The 15,040-nt window shown below is 35.3% G+C and overlaps 3 protein-coding genes across 3 annotated transcripts; 2 read left to right on the top strand and 1 right to left on the bottom strand.

Annotated features, from left to right (window-relative positions):
- Window positions 1-167: 167 nt before the first annotated feature.
- LOC108196299 (protein DEFECTIVE IN EXINE FORMATION 1) lies at window positions 168-8,336 on the bottom strand. Its single transcript, XM_017363529.2, has 13 exons — window positions 7,991-8,336; window positions 7,805-7,915; window positions 7,636-7,718; window positions 6,700-6,817; window positions 6,460-6,617; window positions 4,144-4,685; window positions 3,985-4,055; window positions 2,764-3,020; window positions 1,739-1,920; window positions 1,358-1,641; window positions 1,165-1,282; window positions 895-1,077; window positions 168-808 (listed from the first exon to the last, which is right to left on the bottom strand). The coding sequence occupies exons 1-13, from the start codon at window positions 8,143-8,145 to the stop codon at window positions 491-493; spliced, it is 2,580 nt and encodes an 859-aa protein (XP_017219018.1). The 5' UTR covers window positions 8,146-8,336; the 3' UTR covers window positions 168-490.
- Window positions 8,337-9,729: 1,393 nt separating this feature from the next.
- On the top strand, window positions 9,730-12,221 carry LOC108194579 (glutathione S-transferase T3-like). The gene is made up of 5 exons (XM_017361538.1): window positions 9,730-9,774; window positions 9,867-9,996; window positions 10,095-10,170; window positions 10,276-10,288; window positions 11,502-12,221. Exons 1-5 carry the CDS (start codon window positions 9,730-9,732, stop codon window positions 12,219-12,221), a joined length of 984 nt encoding a protein of 327 aa, XP_017217027.1.
- On the top strand, window positions 10,691-13,826 carry LOC108194580 (uncharacterized). The gene has a single exon (XM_017361539.2). The coding sequence runs from the start codon at window positions 12,360-12,362 to the stop codon at window positions 13,737-13,739; it is 1,380 nt and encodes a 459-aa protein (XP_017217028.2). The 5' UTR covers window positions 10,691-12,359; the 3' UTR covers window positions 13,740-13,826.
- Window positions 13,827-15,040: the final 1,214 nt, after the last annotated feature.

A 15,040-nucleotide genomic window follows, 5' to 3' on the forward strand; every position in this document is an offset into this window, starting at 1 on the left:
AAGCAAAAAATCACTTTTTTTAATGTAACCCAAACGGCCCCAATTATTTTGACAATTGAGCTTTCACGCTTTAATTAAAGAGCTCTTTTTGTGGTGACCATAGTTTGCAAGAAGACTCAATTTTCGGAATACACATAAAATTTACCAAATAAGCTCTGCCATGTGACTTGATCAAATAAATGCTATGACCTCGTTGATGAGCCGATTTCTCAATTTACAGTCTAATTACAAAAGCCTTTCTAAAAATGCTTCAAAGAAGTTGTACATCTAGCACGTCTATGTCTGTGAAGCAACTAAGTATTTTGGGTTCCAAATAGTGATAAAGTTACTTACCCATCTCCAAAATTCAAATGTGAACCCAACTGAAACATATATGGTACACTTTAAGGTCTACACAGATTTGTTACATCCCCAAGCATTAGGCTCCAATTCCTTGGTTCTTTCTGGCATTAGGTTGCCATTGAGAGCTAACTTGTAAGGTTGCAATGTATCACAAATCAGTATTTCGTGAAAACGAGGGCAATGGCATGGCCTCCTGTGGTCGAAGGATGACAAGCATTCCAAACATCCCAAGCATCGGAAGTACAACTAGCCACTTCAATAGTTTGTAGTAATGCATGTGGAATGTAAGCGAGAAATCGTCTGAGAAATGTAGTCCATTCTTGTCAACCATCTCCACTAGAACAGTCCCTGCGGTCCTTACGTTTACTGTTGGAAGCTTAAGGCGATACTTTCCAGGACGCTCATATACCTGATTTTGTTTAATGGTTCTATCCCCTTGGTAATTACCAGGGACCAGTAAGGATGTCTGCAGTTGTATTATAAAACCAAAGATTAAACGGATGGTGCCTTGAAATATACATTGATACCTAAAACCGTAAGACAAACTCTTACCGTCACATTATATGGTGCCTGAGACCCCGAAGGGAACCTATATCTGTCAACAATCTCTATTTCGACCCAAAAGTTCTTGCCTTCTTCATCACGGAAGGTTCTAGATGAAGGAGTAAAATAAATGCCTTCACGATCGAAGCGACTTGCAACGTTATTTCTTCCTTGATCAGTTGATCTCCAACCCTAGAAAAGCATGAACAATTTATGACTGTTTCAAAGATGATAGTGTAAAGAATCAAGCTTAATATCAACTTTAATACTATATCTTGCCTTGAGCGGATGATGTGGAGCCGGGGTTGAGAAACAGAAGACATTACCATTCATGGTAGTTACAATAAGATCAAGATCATCTCCACCATCTACATTCTCCGCCAAGACCATGCTATATCTGTTTAGAAAACTTCACAATTCAGCTACAGAGAAAAACAATTGACAGAATGTTTATGATCTAGGAAAATCTTACGAAGTTTCGCCAATATCCACAACATCAGCGCACGATGTTTGTCCATCTATAAGGTACAGATAACCGTCAAAAGATGTTGTGACAATAGTTAGCCCCTTTTTCTTCTCCCCACGTTTGGTCAAATCAACAAGGAGGATTTTATTCATAATTCTGCCATGAGTTCTATATGGGTAAGGACGCACAACTGACCCATCCTTGCCACTAAGAACATATATATTCCCTGATATTGTTGGAACTACGACATCAGTATGGCCATCACCATCCACATCACCAACAGTGGGACCCTGAAACATAACAAAATGTAGAATGTACGCAAGTAATATATATGGCTCAAAAGAATAATCTATAGAGTTTACTGAAGACAAGATGATGCTCTCTCACCTGTGGAATTAGGCTTTTCACATGTGCCTCCCAAATTTCCTTCCCTTGAGCAGTCCATGCAGCAACATTTCCATGAGTGTCTGTAGTCACTAATTCAATCTTCCCATCATCATTGATATCAGCCGCTATAACCCCTCCCTGAATTTCAGCCATTTCAAGTGGGAACTTATCCCTCAACTTGCCTGGATTAAAAGCAGCTCAGTTTTCAAATTCTATATTCAAAAATAGATATCAAGAAGGTTGATTACTAAGCAGTTATACCATATGCCTGTGAAACATCCCATTCTGTCTCTTAATAATAATTGATATCTGAAGAAGCGAAAAAATGTTTTCACTAATTCAATATTTGGTCTAGGCTGTTTAATCTTATTCACAGTTTGATGAGAGGTTGAAATAACTATATGATGCATGCATCCAAGATGATGTAAGAATCACAAGAAAATTATCCTATGTAAACAATTTCATATTAAACTGACTTTTATAAATTTAGTCAGAAGTACATACGATATCACAAAAGGGTGTATTTAGTCAATTAGCAAAGAAAATAAGGAATTAAATTTTGATTCCAAGGGGCTAGACAGGACCAGTGCAAACTCCTTCAAGCCTTGCAAAATTTCCCATGATCCCATTCCACAGAATTTTCTACAGATACCAAGACCCCATAAGAATATATGATTCTATACTAGAACCGTAGTCAATTTTACTCTTCTTCCAAATATAAAACCGACAGATCTTTTGGTTGTGAATTTCACATAGCTGTTTGTCATTGCTGAAATATATACATATACAATGGGACATTGTAAAATCGGAATATCCCGCAGAAAAAACGCTCTATATTACAAATAAAAATTGATCATAAAAACAGAAGCTATTTTCTTAAAGACTAAAAAAGAAGAAATCTAGTCTCCTACTTGCAGCAAAATTAGAGACAGATAAGGGCATTAAAGTCAAACAAAGGTGTACCAGAAGCAGTTTCGGGCATTAAAGTCAAACCAAGGTGTACTAGAAGCAGTTTCAGTTATTACCCTTGTGATCCAGGACATAAAACAATCCATAGGATGTTCCAACAAGGATGTCCAAATTCCCATCACCATCAAGATCAACAACAGTTGGAGAAGAATATATATAGCCACGGAACTTTGCAGTATCCGTGCTTAGATCCAGTTTTGAAGTCCATTTAACTTGCTTCGTGTCGAGATTAAAAACAACAATACCTCCAGCAACATATTTTCCGATATCAATACCACCAAGTTCCTTTAAATGCTCAGGGTTATCATAATACCTGTAAATCAAAAGTATAAGCTAAGAGTACAAGTCGTCGAATTATTTACATTACATAATGCCTAGAAACAAGAGAGTATATATGATGGCTTACGGAATAACATCTTTTCTTTATACCAACATGAGTGCAAGTACTTATCACAAAATTAAGATAAAGAGATAATGCTTCTTCAGTTCCAGACTTGCAATTATAAGAAGCACACGATTAAACATCTATCTTTTCACGAAAAACAGAGACTTAAAATATACCTTCATAAATTCGAAGAGAAATTGTAAAGAGGTACTTAAAATGATTTGCATTAAAGAAGCAAGGACCCCCTCTGAAACATCCTACTCACATGAACTACGAAGTTTTATCAGCACTAAATTTATGTTGAACTATAATCTGAACAGGAAGACATCATATCTTCCAAATGATCGACAACAAATTATTAAATACTAATATATTTTAAATGTGAGGCGCCTTTAAAAGCATGAACAAGTTTAATTCATAGAAAGCATACACAACTTAACATCATCTCTCTCAAGAGGATCCAGGGATAACTATCAAATGACAGACTAATTTACATTTGTTGTAAGTGGTCTAGAAGGATATAAGAACATGTAATATATTTTGCGCTACATCAAAGGTCAGTTATCACCAAATACAAGTTTAATCTTTTACTTATATTATTCGAATAATTGGAATATAGATCTATATATTTTACCCCCCCCCCCCCCCCCCCCCAAACCCAATAATAATAAAAATTTCCGACCTCTTATTGAAACATTAAGATAACTACACGTTTTATTATAAAAAAAAATAGACTTTTATTGTTCTTCTAAACTTGTAATGTTCAAAATAATTACAATTGTTTTAATCATATCAGTGCATTTATGGTCCTTTAACAATTTGGAGCCTTGCTTGTTCAATCCTAGCCCCATCCCCGGTTATAGGAACTATTTTAGAAAAGAAGAGAACTCACTCATGATCAAAGAAATATGATACAGCAACAATCATCTCTGACACGCCATCATTATCTATGTCTGCAATAACCTGCCAACCACGTACACAATTATTAGTTCATCACCAAATAAAAGAAAATTTACAATCAGAAAACAGATACCAAATTTATAGGACATACAGGAGTGCATAATATATGTGAATCAATATTCACATAATTCTCCAATGCCTCATGCTGTGCTTCAGTCCACTCCTCATCTCCCCACATGTTTTCATCAACATAATCATCATAGTCATAGTTATACTCATCAGCCAGCTCATCATTATCTCGTAACAACTCAAAAGACGAATCAGCATCAGCTTCTAGACCTGCTTCATTTTCCACTGTTGCCTGAACATCATCAGCTTTGTTATCTTTAGATCCAGAAACACTCTCCCCTGAATTGTCTGAGCCATTTTCTTCAAGAAGTCGTCTACTAGTGTGGGTTCCACTTTCTGCATTGCTGGTTCTCTCTGGCCCAGAATCTGATGTAGTATTATCCGTGATCTTTTGCAACTTGGTATCTGAGACTGTTTGATTATCTGCAGTGCTGGTTTTTTCCTCCGGAATAGTATCATTTACATTTGGTGGAAATTTGATATCTGCTTCTGTATGGCTATTGTTCTGTGTCTCTTGATTTTCTATTTTTGATGCATTCGCCATGTTCAGGTGAGCTGCTGGTGCTGAAAATAATTCAGACAGGGTTTAGTTCATTAATTCCAACAAGAAAATGTACTCCCTTCCATTGAAAATTATATGTAGCAGAGTCTGTACCAAGCAGGCCGAGTTATTGAATTCATGACCATAAAATCAACGTAATTTAAATCAAATTCTATAAGCAATCCACTTATAGAAAGGAACAAATCTTGCAACATGCAATGCCTTGATTAATAAAAGACTTCCAGCTGGTCCTAAATTGTGAAAGATGTATCTCTATCCCCCCTCCCCCCTATTCTCACATGATTAGAATTTGTTCTATAAATAGTAGGAAAGAACTGATATCTATATTCACTATGGACACGTCAATTAATAGTTGCTTATCTAAAAAAGACAATTCTCTTATAAGCATACAGGCTTATAAGAGAATACTTGTAAGGCCAAACATCATCCCTTCTTAAATCTTGGAACCTTGTTTGTTGATGTTTATTTCCTATTTAGGTTCATTGTTTAAAAATTAGATTGTACCTATACTTTCAATTGATAGAAAATAAACCAAAGCTCGACTACAAGAAAAATACTTTCTATTAAATTTATGAACTTTACCATGGATAAATTGAAGGAGCAAGTATAAAGAGGAGTGTTTGAGTTGTCTTCTTTTTCAATGTACTAGTAGTCTAGTACTAAGTTTCTATTTGGCCCATATATATAAGACAAATCAATAGTCCCTCTCAAGATGATCAAATTACTTTACAGTTACATCTAACAGCTTCATCTAGATTTCACAGGTACAGGGAATTTTTGTCTATGAATTAGAGAAAAATCAATCACCAAACTGATTACATGTGATATATTAGACACAAAGGGAATATAAATAAAGCTGACTTCCTATTTCAGAATAACTGACAAGATGAGTACTTCAAGACAATGTCAATGATGACAGAAAAAGAAAGCTAATTCACTAACTCTCTGTGCTCTAAAAAAATAGGTTACAGTCCCTACAAGCTATTAGGATAGAGAATTAGGGGCTGTTTGATTAAACAGAACAAAAAGTAATGAATGAGAAAAATTATCTGAACGAAAAAAATGAACTAGTGTATCCAATTAAGAAAGTTTGGTGAATGAAAAAGAATAGTAATATTTATGTCATAACATTCGGCTAATAACATACATACCTTTTACCTGGAACTTGTTTATTTAATAGAAAAGATTGCACCATTTTGAGAATAAGTATATATTATATAAAATGAAACAACTGGTAAATTTGGTTATCCATGTTTTATAACCTGGCCTTGGTCTATCTTCTCACCAAATAAGTAAATCAGCTATTAAGACTTAAGAGGCCATCCAATGTTATCAAACAGCCTATTTGCCTTTTTTCTAAATTATAATTGAGCATCAACAAGCCTGACTTTTTATTGCTTCAGATCCTTTTCTCTTTTCTCTACTCTCTATATCTCCTTAATTCTCAACAACACCTACAAAAAACCCCTAAAATAATAATTCATTTTGTAAATCTACACACCTCATAAGTTTACAAAGACAAACCAACAAAACTTAAAGGTGTACACTATTTCTTCAAGTTCCATTTTTAAGCTTTAACTTTTCAAGTACACATGTTAAAGAGCAGCAAAGAACAAAATTACCTACATCAGTAGTATGCAGAACAATGGAAACTAGATATGCTCAAAGTCACCAATAAAAAATATATTTGAACTTCGGTTTTACTAAAAAAGAGAAAGCAGTTAGTAATCTATATATGTTACTACAAGCTTCATACAGATTAAAATTACTCCTTACAAGGTTTTGAGTTTAAAACAGCGTCCTGAATAAGTTCGTCATCATGAACATCTGGATGTGAACGGTCCACCGGATCGGAATCTAAACCGACATGCCAGTCTCTTTTAACTTTCAAACGGGGAACCACTAATTTGTCCGACATCAGATACCCTGAAACTCTATAAAAGCAGAGACAAGAAGATGCATAAATCCCCCAAGCACAACAAAATTTGCACAAACAAAAAATGGAGAATACGCCACCTGAAAAAGAGCACTTCACCATTATAGGTGGCCAAAGCTATTTCTCTCACGCCGTCTTTATCAATATCATATAGGAGGGGACTAGCATGAACAGTAGATTGATGAAAAGCAGGCCATCCTGATAAATTAGTAGACAAAAAATGAAAATTTCCCCCACTTGAACTAAAACTGAAAGGACTTTAGCGTTTTGTTCTTTACAGAATTATGTTGCCGTATGCATTCAAATATAGGTTGAAAGACATGTATTGAGGTTTTAACAAATGTTTAAAAGCTTCCTATTACAATTGCAGTCTCAAACAAAGACTCTACTATGCCATGAGCCAACTAAAACTCTAATTATTACACACACACACACACACACACACATTTTAATATAGGGGAAAACATCAATGTGGTCATTTAAGTAAGTTTTTAATCCACTTTATTCTGTACTGTTAACATGGACTCATATAGTTTACTTACACGATGTCCTTTGCTCTTCTCACATCTCAAAGAATTTTATCACCAACATTATCAGGCTCACCAATAAGTTATCTGGTGGCAATATTTCAACTTCAAAATTTTCAAAGTTCCAATGGTGGAGCAGAGAAAGGATGTGAAATGGGACCAGGATCACAATCACAAGAGAGACTTGGATTCAGACCTGACCTGTTTCATAAACGCCTCAACCCACAAATTGAGGTCGGGTAAAAAATGGGGTCTATTTACTAGGAGATCAGTTTGAGCTTCAAAAACAGATTGAGGTATAATGAAGTATTTTCCTCCTGAATTCACTTAAGTGCCATCTCACAGCTTAATCAGCTGAACTGTCCCATAATAAATTTTTCGGTCCATTATTCTGTTTCAACTTGGAGTGAGTTAATTGAGTCTCCATTAACCCTGATAACAAATATCGCAAAAGTGGAGTTGCACTAACAGCTCGAGCAATTCACATACCTGGCAATTTGTCTCCATCAGACCCTTCCAAGACTTCCAAGTAGTGTACAAAAGAGGGGACTACAACCTCAAGCTTTCCATCACTAACATATAAAGCGAAAACAATACAGTGTCACAACAAATCACAAACACAATCCAAGGCGTAATTACAACGAAAAAATTGCCGGACCTGTTAATATCAGCAATCAAGGGAGTGGCATATATGCTCGAACTAACTTCAGTCTGCCATCTCAGCTCCAAATTCTGAGGACATTGCTTATTCAACAGCTCATCCTCATCTCTGTAAGCAAATTGAAATAAGAATATAAAACAAGAGAAATGAGATTGTGCAAAAGAAAGCAAGTAAAGCGCGTACAGATTGGGAGCAGGAAGCGCATCATCGGTCGGCAGTCGTTGCCGGAACTTGTTATTCTTGCTGCTATCGGCCGTCGCCAATCCGCTCACTAGTCTGGTGTTGTAACTACTCACCACTAGTATTATACATATAATTATAATATTACGCTTCATCATTTCACCTAGATGCGTAGATTGTGTAGCTATACATACGTGCTTCGAATCACTAGTGTGATTAATTAGACAGGGGATCGGAAAAACCCTAAATTAGGGCTGCGATCGGAGGGGACGAGGTGATGATGATCGCTTTACGTTTTTGTGTTATAACTTCACCCCTTGTTTAACCATTTTTTACTGCCCTCTGCCATCGCCCTATTTTTTCTCTATATTTTATTTAGTAGAAGCTCAATTCATCCATTAGTCCTTGCTACTAATTCGTCGAATTGATTAAATATCCAATTATTCAATTACTCATCTGATTAAACTCCAATTACTTTAGTTAATCCCCGATTAATTATTATTTTGCGGAGTAAACTTTAAAGTTGTGACTAAAATTTACACCGATTTTTAAAAAGTTAGTCAGAGTTTCAAATTCTCAAAAAGATAGTCAAACTTTGATTCTGATTTTTAAAAGTGTAGATGGGAGCCACATTTTTGAAAAGCGGACCAAAATTTGGTCACTTTTCTGAGAATTTGGAATGAACAAAAGGGTAAAAATGAGTTCCAAATTCTGAGAAAAGTGGTCAAACTTTGGTCCGCTTTTCAAAAATGTGGCTCCCGTTAGTGACATTTAACGGGAGCCACACTTTTAAAAAGCGAAGCCAAAGTTTGCCCTTTTTTTGAGAATTTGGAACTCTAGTTAACGTTTTGAAAATCGATGTAAACTTTGGCCACAACTCTGAATTTTACTCTTATTTCGTGAATACCGATTAAGTCTGATTCCCACTTTTTATGACACTAAATAAAAGACTAAATTTCACTTTACACGCGATACATGTGATATCTTAGACCATAAAACATCTATAAAAACAAAAGCACATAATCTGGAGTTAGAATTAGAATGTAATATATGACATATTTCCTAAGCTTTTGCCTCAATAATAGGCCATACGTTACATAAGCATTTATCAGATGGAAGATCAGTAATATTATTCTGTTTTATGAGATATCTTTACAGGGTAACTTCCAATTTCCATGCACCATGATTACCATGACAGATCAAAGGATAATGAATCATGATACTGATATTAATAGAAGTCTCGTATCGTTGCCGGGATAAGTCTCATTGTTTTATGGCAGTACAAGTATGGTTTAGCTGATCATACAAATCACTTCACAACAAAGTCATTCCCAGCAGCATAACACAAGGTTGGTCTCAGTTTCCTAGCTAATGCATTCAGTTTTTATAATTGTACATTTCAGTTTCAGAGTTTATTTATCAACAATGCTTTGTGCTTAATCCTTTATTGCATTATGCAGACACGGTGAGAAAAATGTTTGATCAAGTTTCATCCCTGGACACATCACGCATAACCTGGAGAATCAAGGTCTGGATCACACAAATGTGGCCATCTGTTTCTTCAACAGCATAATCAAAAAATAGCCTTAAAGTATATAATATGATCATTTTAAACGACGATGTAAAGTCATTTATCATATGCAATCTTATTTATAATGCATTAGTTGCACTAATATTTATTATCATATTATAAATTCATTACTTTTTGGCCCTTCAGAACTCGAATATCCACGCTTTTGTCTATGCCGGCAATTGAAAAGCTTTTGCAAATGTTATCACTGCAAGCGGTATCTACATCATCTCTAACTTCTATACAAGAGAGCCCACATGATCGCTACGTCCAACCAGTTTAAAAGTTCTGATTACTTTTTTTAATTAGACAAATGTTGAGAAGCTGCCCGAAGATGACTTCATGATCCATCTGCATAAGTTCGAATTGGTTGATTTAGGTGATCTATTCTGCATCACAAGCAAGTATGAAAATGTTGAGAACCCAGAACATGTTATAGGTGAGACGACCCAACGATTGTATTGGTTTTTTCTCAAATTATCTAGATTACATATTTCTATTTTATCAACGGTCTATTAATGATATTTTGTATACTAGATATTATGGGTGTAGTTGAGGATTTTGAAAATGCAAAGCCTATAAAAACAATGTACGACGAGCGCAACATTGCAAGGTTTAGGATTACTGATGGAAGATATTATAAAATTCTATTTTGTCTCCTTATATACTGCATGTTCATAATCATCATCCCAATAACTATACAAATTTAATTTTACAGGTACTCTCATAAAGTGAGTGTTTGAGGACAACTCAGTATTATCACTGATGAAATTTTCAAAAAAATTGTTGACCGTCCTATTATTGCAATAGTAACAAGTGCAAAACTCAAGACCTATCGAAGTGAGTATGATATTCTATAAACAACTTATGTATATACACATTATAAATTTATCTTATGTATGCTTCTTCTATTCTAATTATGTAGGTTTTGTCCAGATCAGTACATTATCATCTTCAAAGATATACTTGGACTTGAAACATGAATTTGTTAGTTCAATGAGGAAGAGTTATTGGACATTTAATAATTTCTTTTTGTCAGGTTTTCTACGAGCTCTTTTTGACTTTTCTATGAATTGAGATCAGTCAAGTACAAAACACGTGAAAATTAATAATGTGTCTATTAGAGCAACTCCAACGCAAGCCCGAGTGCTGCGTTGGAGAGCGTGCGGCGGATCCGTTTCATTTTTACAGCGCTGGAGGAAATTGTATAAGTTGGTCAAGCCCGAGTAGTTGGGCTGGCCAAGTCTCTGCTTTTTTTACTTTTATGTTCCCCACTCAATTGCTTTAGTAATATAAAACTCACCTGATTGCCATTTCTTTCTAAAGTGCACTTCACTTTTATGGTGCATGAAATGAAATGAAAAAGGCTGCAGCCTGTTCTGAACAAAATAACGTTACTGAATATTAACGTTTAGATAGCCGTTGCAATATTTAAAATTTTAACGTTCCAAAATTTTACACTATAAATAGCTTGTAAATTTATAAAATTCAAATTCACATTCACTTCTTTCTTCTCTTCAAATAAGCTTATATTTTTCACTATCAAAAATGAACCCAAACAATTATTCTCCTTCAAACTCACAAAATTCAAACCCCCAAAATTCTCAATTTCCGAATACTCAATATCCATATTCACTCCCAAATCCTTATTTTCCGTACAACCAAAATCCAAGTATCGATAATTCTCAATTTTCAAGTCCACAAAATCCAAATTTTAATTCTCAATTTCCATTTCCAATTCCGTATTTTCCGTATCCTCCTAATTCTCAATTTCCTTTTGTTCAAAATTTTCAAAATATGCATCCACAAACCGGAGTTCAACAAAATCCTATTAGCAATGAAAATTCTCCACACTCACAAGCTTCTGCTTTCGATGCTACTAACACTATCGATCTTAATGATGATGTTATCGAAGTTGAAAATATGTGAGATTCTATAACTCAGTGGAAATGGAGTGAAGATAAACTTCTAATTAGCGCATGGTTGAATGTATCTACTGATCCTATAATCGGTGCAGATCAAAAAGGTGAAGCATTTTGGGATCGAATTCGTCAGTATTGTGAAGAAAGTAATCCCGGGCTTATCAAAAGAGGTGCTATTGCTATTAAAAAAAGATGGCAACGAATAAATGAAGGAGCTCAAAAATATGGATCTTGCTATGAACAAGCCGAGCGAAGGGTGGGAAGTGGTTCGAACTTGGACAACATAATCGAAGCAGCTCATGATCTCCACAAAGCTAAATACAAAAAGAAGTCAAATTTTGAATTACATTGGAACGAGCTTCGGAGACAACCTAAGTGGAGAGCTCCAACTCCAAGTGGTGGAAGTGGAAAACGAACTAAATTGAGTGATTCTGGAGCTTATTCAACATCGGGAAATGATGAGACCAATGAAAATATCGTGGAATCTCCTGTTCGTCCTAAAGGTACAAAAGCAGCTAAGAAAGGAAAAGGAAAGGCAAAAACAAGAAAAGATATGCAAGATGAATATGAAGAGTTGAAGGCCGATAATATTAGGAAATTAAATCTAATAGACAAATTTAATCATGTCCGACAAAAGGATATTGATTCACGTCTCTTAATGGCCGATACAACTATTATGACTGATGCTCAACGGGAGATTTATGATAAGATGCTTGCTGAAGTGAAATCAAGGATGATGTAGTCTTTGTGTTTGTCTTTTTCTTCTTGTAATGTAACCGTTGTAATCTTGTATTTGTACTTTTCCTCTTGTGGTGTAGTTGTTGTAAGTTTGTATCTGTCCTTTTCTTTATATAATATAGTCTTTGTAGTAGCCGTTGGAATGTATTCCTTTTATCCTCTATATAACAAATTCATTCCAGTAGCACTTGATAAATCATTTCATATTTCATTATCATCATCAAAGTTTATATACAATATGGATCCCGATTGTGCAGAGGCTGAAGAAATCATTGAGGAGTTTTTACTAGACAACTCAATGGAAGAACGTCGATTACAACTCTTTAATCAACTTTATGGAGAAGGCTCATCATCCACGCCACGAAGGGTGATAAACAGAGACCGTGAAGCTGCCCACAATCGTTTAGTGCGGGATTATTTTGCAGCAATTCCGGTATATCCACTTGAGACATTCCAAAGAAGGTTTCGAATGGGAAGACATATTTTTCTTCGTATTGTGGATGCCCTATCAAATATAGATCCATATTTTCAGCAAAGGGTTGATGCATTAGGAAGAAAAGGTCTATCACCCTTACAAAAATGTACGGCAGCCATGCGTATGTTGGCGTATGGAATATCTGCAGATGCTGTTGATGATTATGTTCGTATTGGTGAGTCAACTGCGATTGAGTGCTTGAAAAAGTTTGTCACCAATATCATTTTGATATTTGAGAGTGAGTACTTGCGAAAGCCAAATTTAAATGATGTACAACGTCTACTGAAAATGGGTGAAGATCGCGGATTTCCTGGTATGATGGGCAGTATTGATTGCATGCACTGGCAGTGGAAAAATTGTCCTAAAGCATGGAAAGGGATGTTCATGAGTGGTCATAAAGGAGTTCCGACAATTTTGCTTGAAGCAGTTGCCTCATCGGACCTATGGATATGGCATGCATTTTTTGGAGTTGCTGGTTCTAACAATGATATAAATGTGTTAGATCGGTCACCAATATTCGATGAAGTGCTAGAAGGTCGTGCTCCTGAAGTGAACTACAATGTTAACGGCAACGACTATAATATGGGATATTATTTAACAGATGGAATATATCCTGAATGGGCAACCTTCGTCAAAACAATTCCACGTCCCCAAGGCGATAAGAGGAGATTATTCTCTAAATATCAAGAAGGTCAGCGAAAAGATGTGGAACGAGCATTTGGTGTGTTACAGTCACGGTTTGCAATTATACGTGGTCCAGCCCGATTTTGGGACAAGAAAGATCTCGCCAAAATAATGAGAGCTTGTATCATATTGCATAATATGATTGTCGAGGACGAGCGGGATACATATGCTACTCCATTCGGTTCGTTACCAACTTATGATGATGCAACAAATGGTTTATCCCAACCAAATCTAGAGGAAGAGCCGTTTGCCCCTTATGAAAGATATATCCAAAATAATGTTCGAATTCGGGACAGACAGAAACATCGACAACTCCAAGCTGATTTGATTGAGCATATCTCGCAATTTCATAATAACCGTTAATTTATTTCTTATGTAATGTTTTTAATTTTATGTTTTTTCTAATTCTTGTAATGCGTGATTTTTATTCTTGTAATGTGTGTCTTTATTATCTAATTAAATTTAAATATTTTCTAAATTTTGTTTTTCTTATTTTTAAAATAATTATTTATCATTTTAGTCAAATTATTATGATAAAGAAAAATAATTGGATCATTAATAGTTATTTAAAATGATGTAAAACTAGATAAAAAAAATAAATAGGTGGGGCCTATTGAAAAACGGAGCTGGGCTTTTGCGTTGAAGTAAATGAGACAACTCTCCTATAGAATCTGATTGTACTTATGTGGCATACAAATGGGTCCCAAAAGAGTTGGACTTGGGCTCTTGCACTGAAGTTGCTCTTATAAGTGTGAGTATATATTTATCATGATATTGTGATCCCGACATAAATGTACATAAATTACATTTATGGATGAGGATTGGTTGAGTAAAAATTATGTACAAATTATTCGTGCACAACTTTGACTCTGTAAAAAAGAACTCGGCTCTAGTCACTTGATTTTGAATTGGTCAAGAGCAAACCAGCGTACGGCTCGTTACTAAGGCCATGCTTTTAAATTTTTTTTAAAGAGAAAGCAAGTGAATGTAAGTGAAAGTAAATTGACTTTAACTTATCCCACTTTTGGAATGAAAATTTAATCCCACTTTTGGAATGAAAATTTAGGAATGAAACTATATTATAATGCATTCATTTTCACTTGCTTTCATCTTTTTAAAAAACTCGGGAGCACAAATAGGAGTGAAAGTTATATGACTTTACTTCCTCTCCACTTGCTTTCCTCTCTGTTTATAACTCGGGAGCAAAGTGTAAACAAGCTGATCTTAGACATATTATAATTTTTCATTTGACAAGTAAATTTGAATCGGCTTGGTTCTTTCAGATTAAACTTGAGAATGACTCGAACAAAACTCGGCTAGACTATGTTTGTTTAGACGTTTACAGAATAAAACAGCAAAAATCTAATACACAGCATCATGGAGTTTTACACTAGTTCTTTCCTGATCATGCAATTCGATTATGGGACGGGCTTACGTATGGCCGACGGGTTCAGCTCGCAACTTGTATATATCCTATGTGCTGGTGTATTGGTCTTCGGTCTTTTGCTGCTGCCAGGCTCGATACATAAAAGAAATCAAGAAAAATACCAACTTCATATAGGGATGGGTAAAGCAAAGGGAGTCTGAAAGGATATTTATACTCCGAAAATGGAAAGGGGGGAGTCCTTGAAATTGTAGAATGTTTAACTGATGTCAGATCACAT

The sequence above is a fragment of the Daucus carota genome, chromosome 7 (assembly GCF_001625215.2).
Source record: "Daucus carota subsp. sativus chromosome 7, DH1 v3.0, whole genome shotgun sequence".
Taxonomy (NCBI): domain Eukaryota; kingdom Viridiplantae; phylum Streptophyta; class Magnoliopsida; order Apiales; family Apiaceae; genus Daucus; species Daucus carota.

Bases quoted from the DNA above. Each gene is read 5' to 3' on its own strand.
- LOC108196299 (XM_017363529.2), bottom strand. From the start codon at position 8,145: ATGATGAAGCGTAATATTATAATTATATGTATAATACTAGTGGTGAGT. The intron at 7,719-7,804 runs GTCCGGCAATTT...TTTATATGTTAG, and splicing joins TTGATTGCTGATATTAACAG to TGATGGAAAGCTTGAGGTTG. The intron at 6,618-6,699 runs GTGGCGTATTCT...CTGCTTTTATAG, and splicing joins GGTGAAGTGCTCTTTTTCAG to AGTTTCAGGGTATCTGATGT.
- LOC108194579 (XM_017361538.1), top strand. From the start codon at position 9,730: ATGCCGGCAATTGAAAAGCTTTTGCAAATGTTATCACTGCAAGCG. The intron at 9,775-9,866 runs GTATCTACATCA...TTTTTTAATTAG, and splicing joins AAATGTTATCACTGCAAGCG to ACAAATGTTGAGAAGCTGCC. The intron at 9,997-10,094 runs GTGAGACGACCC...TTTGTATACTAG, and splicing joins GAACCCAGAACATGTTATAG to ATATTATGGGTGTAGTTGAG.
- LOC108194580 (XM_017361539.2), top strand. From the start codon at position 12,360: ATGTATTCCTTTTATCCTCTATATAACAAATTCATTCCAGTAGCACTT.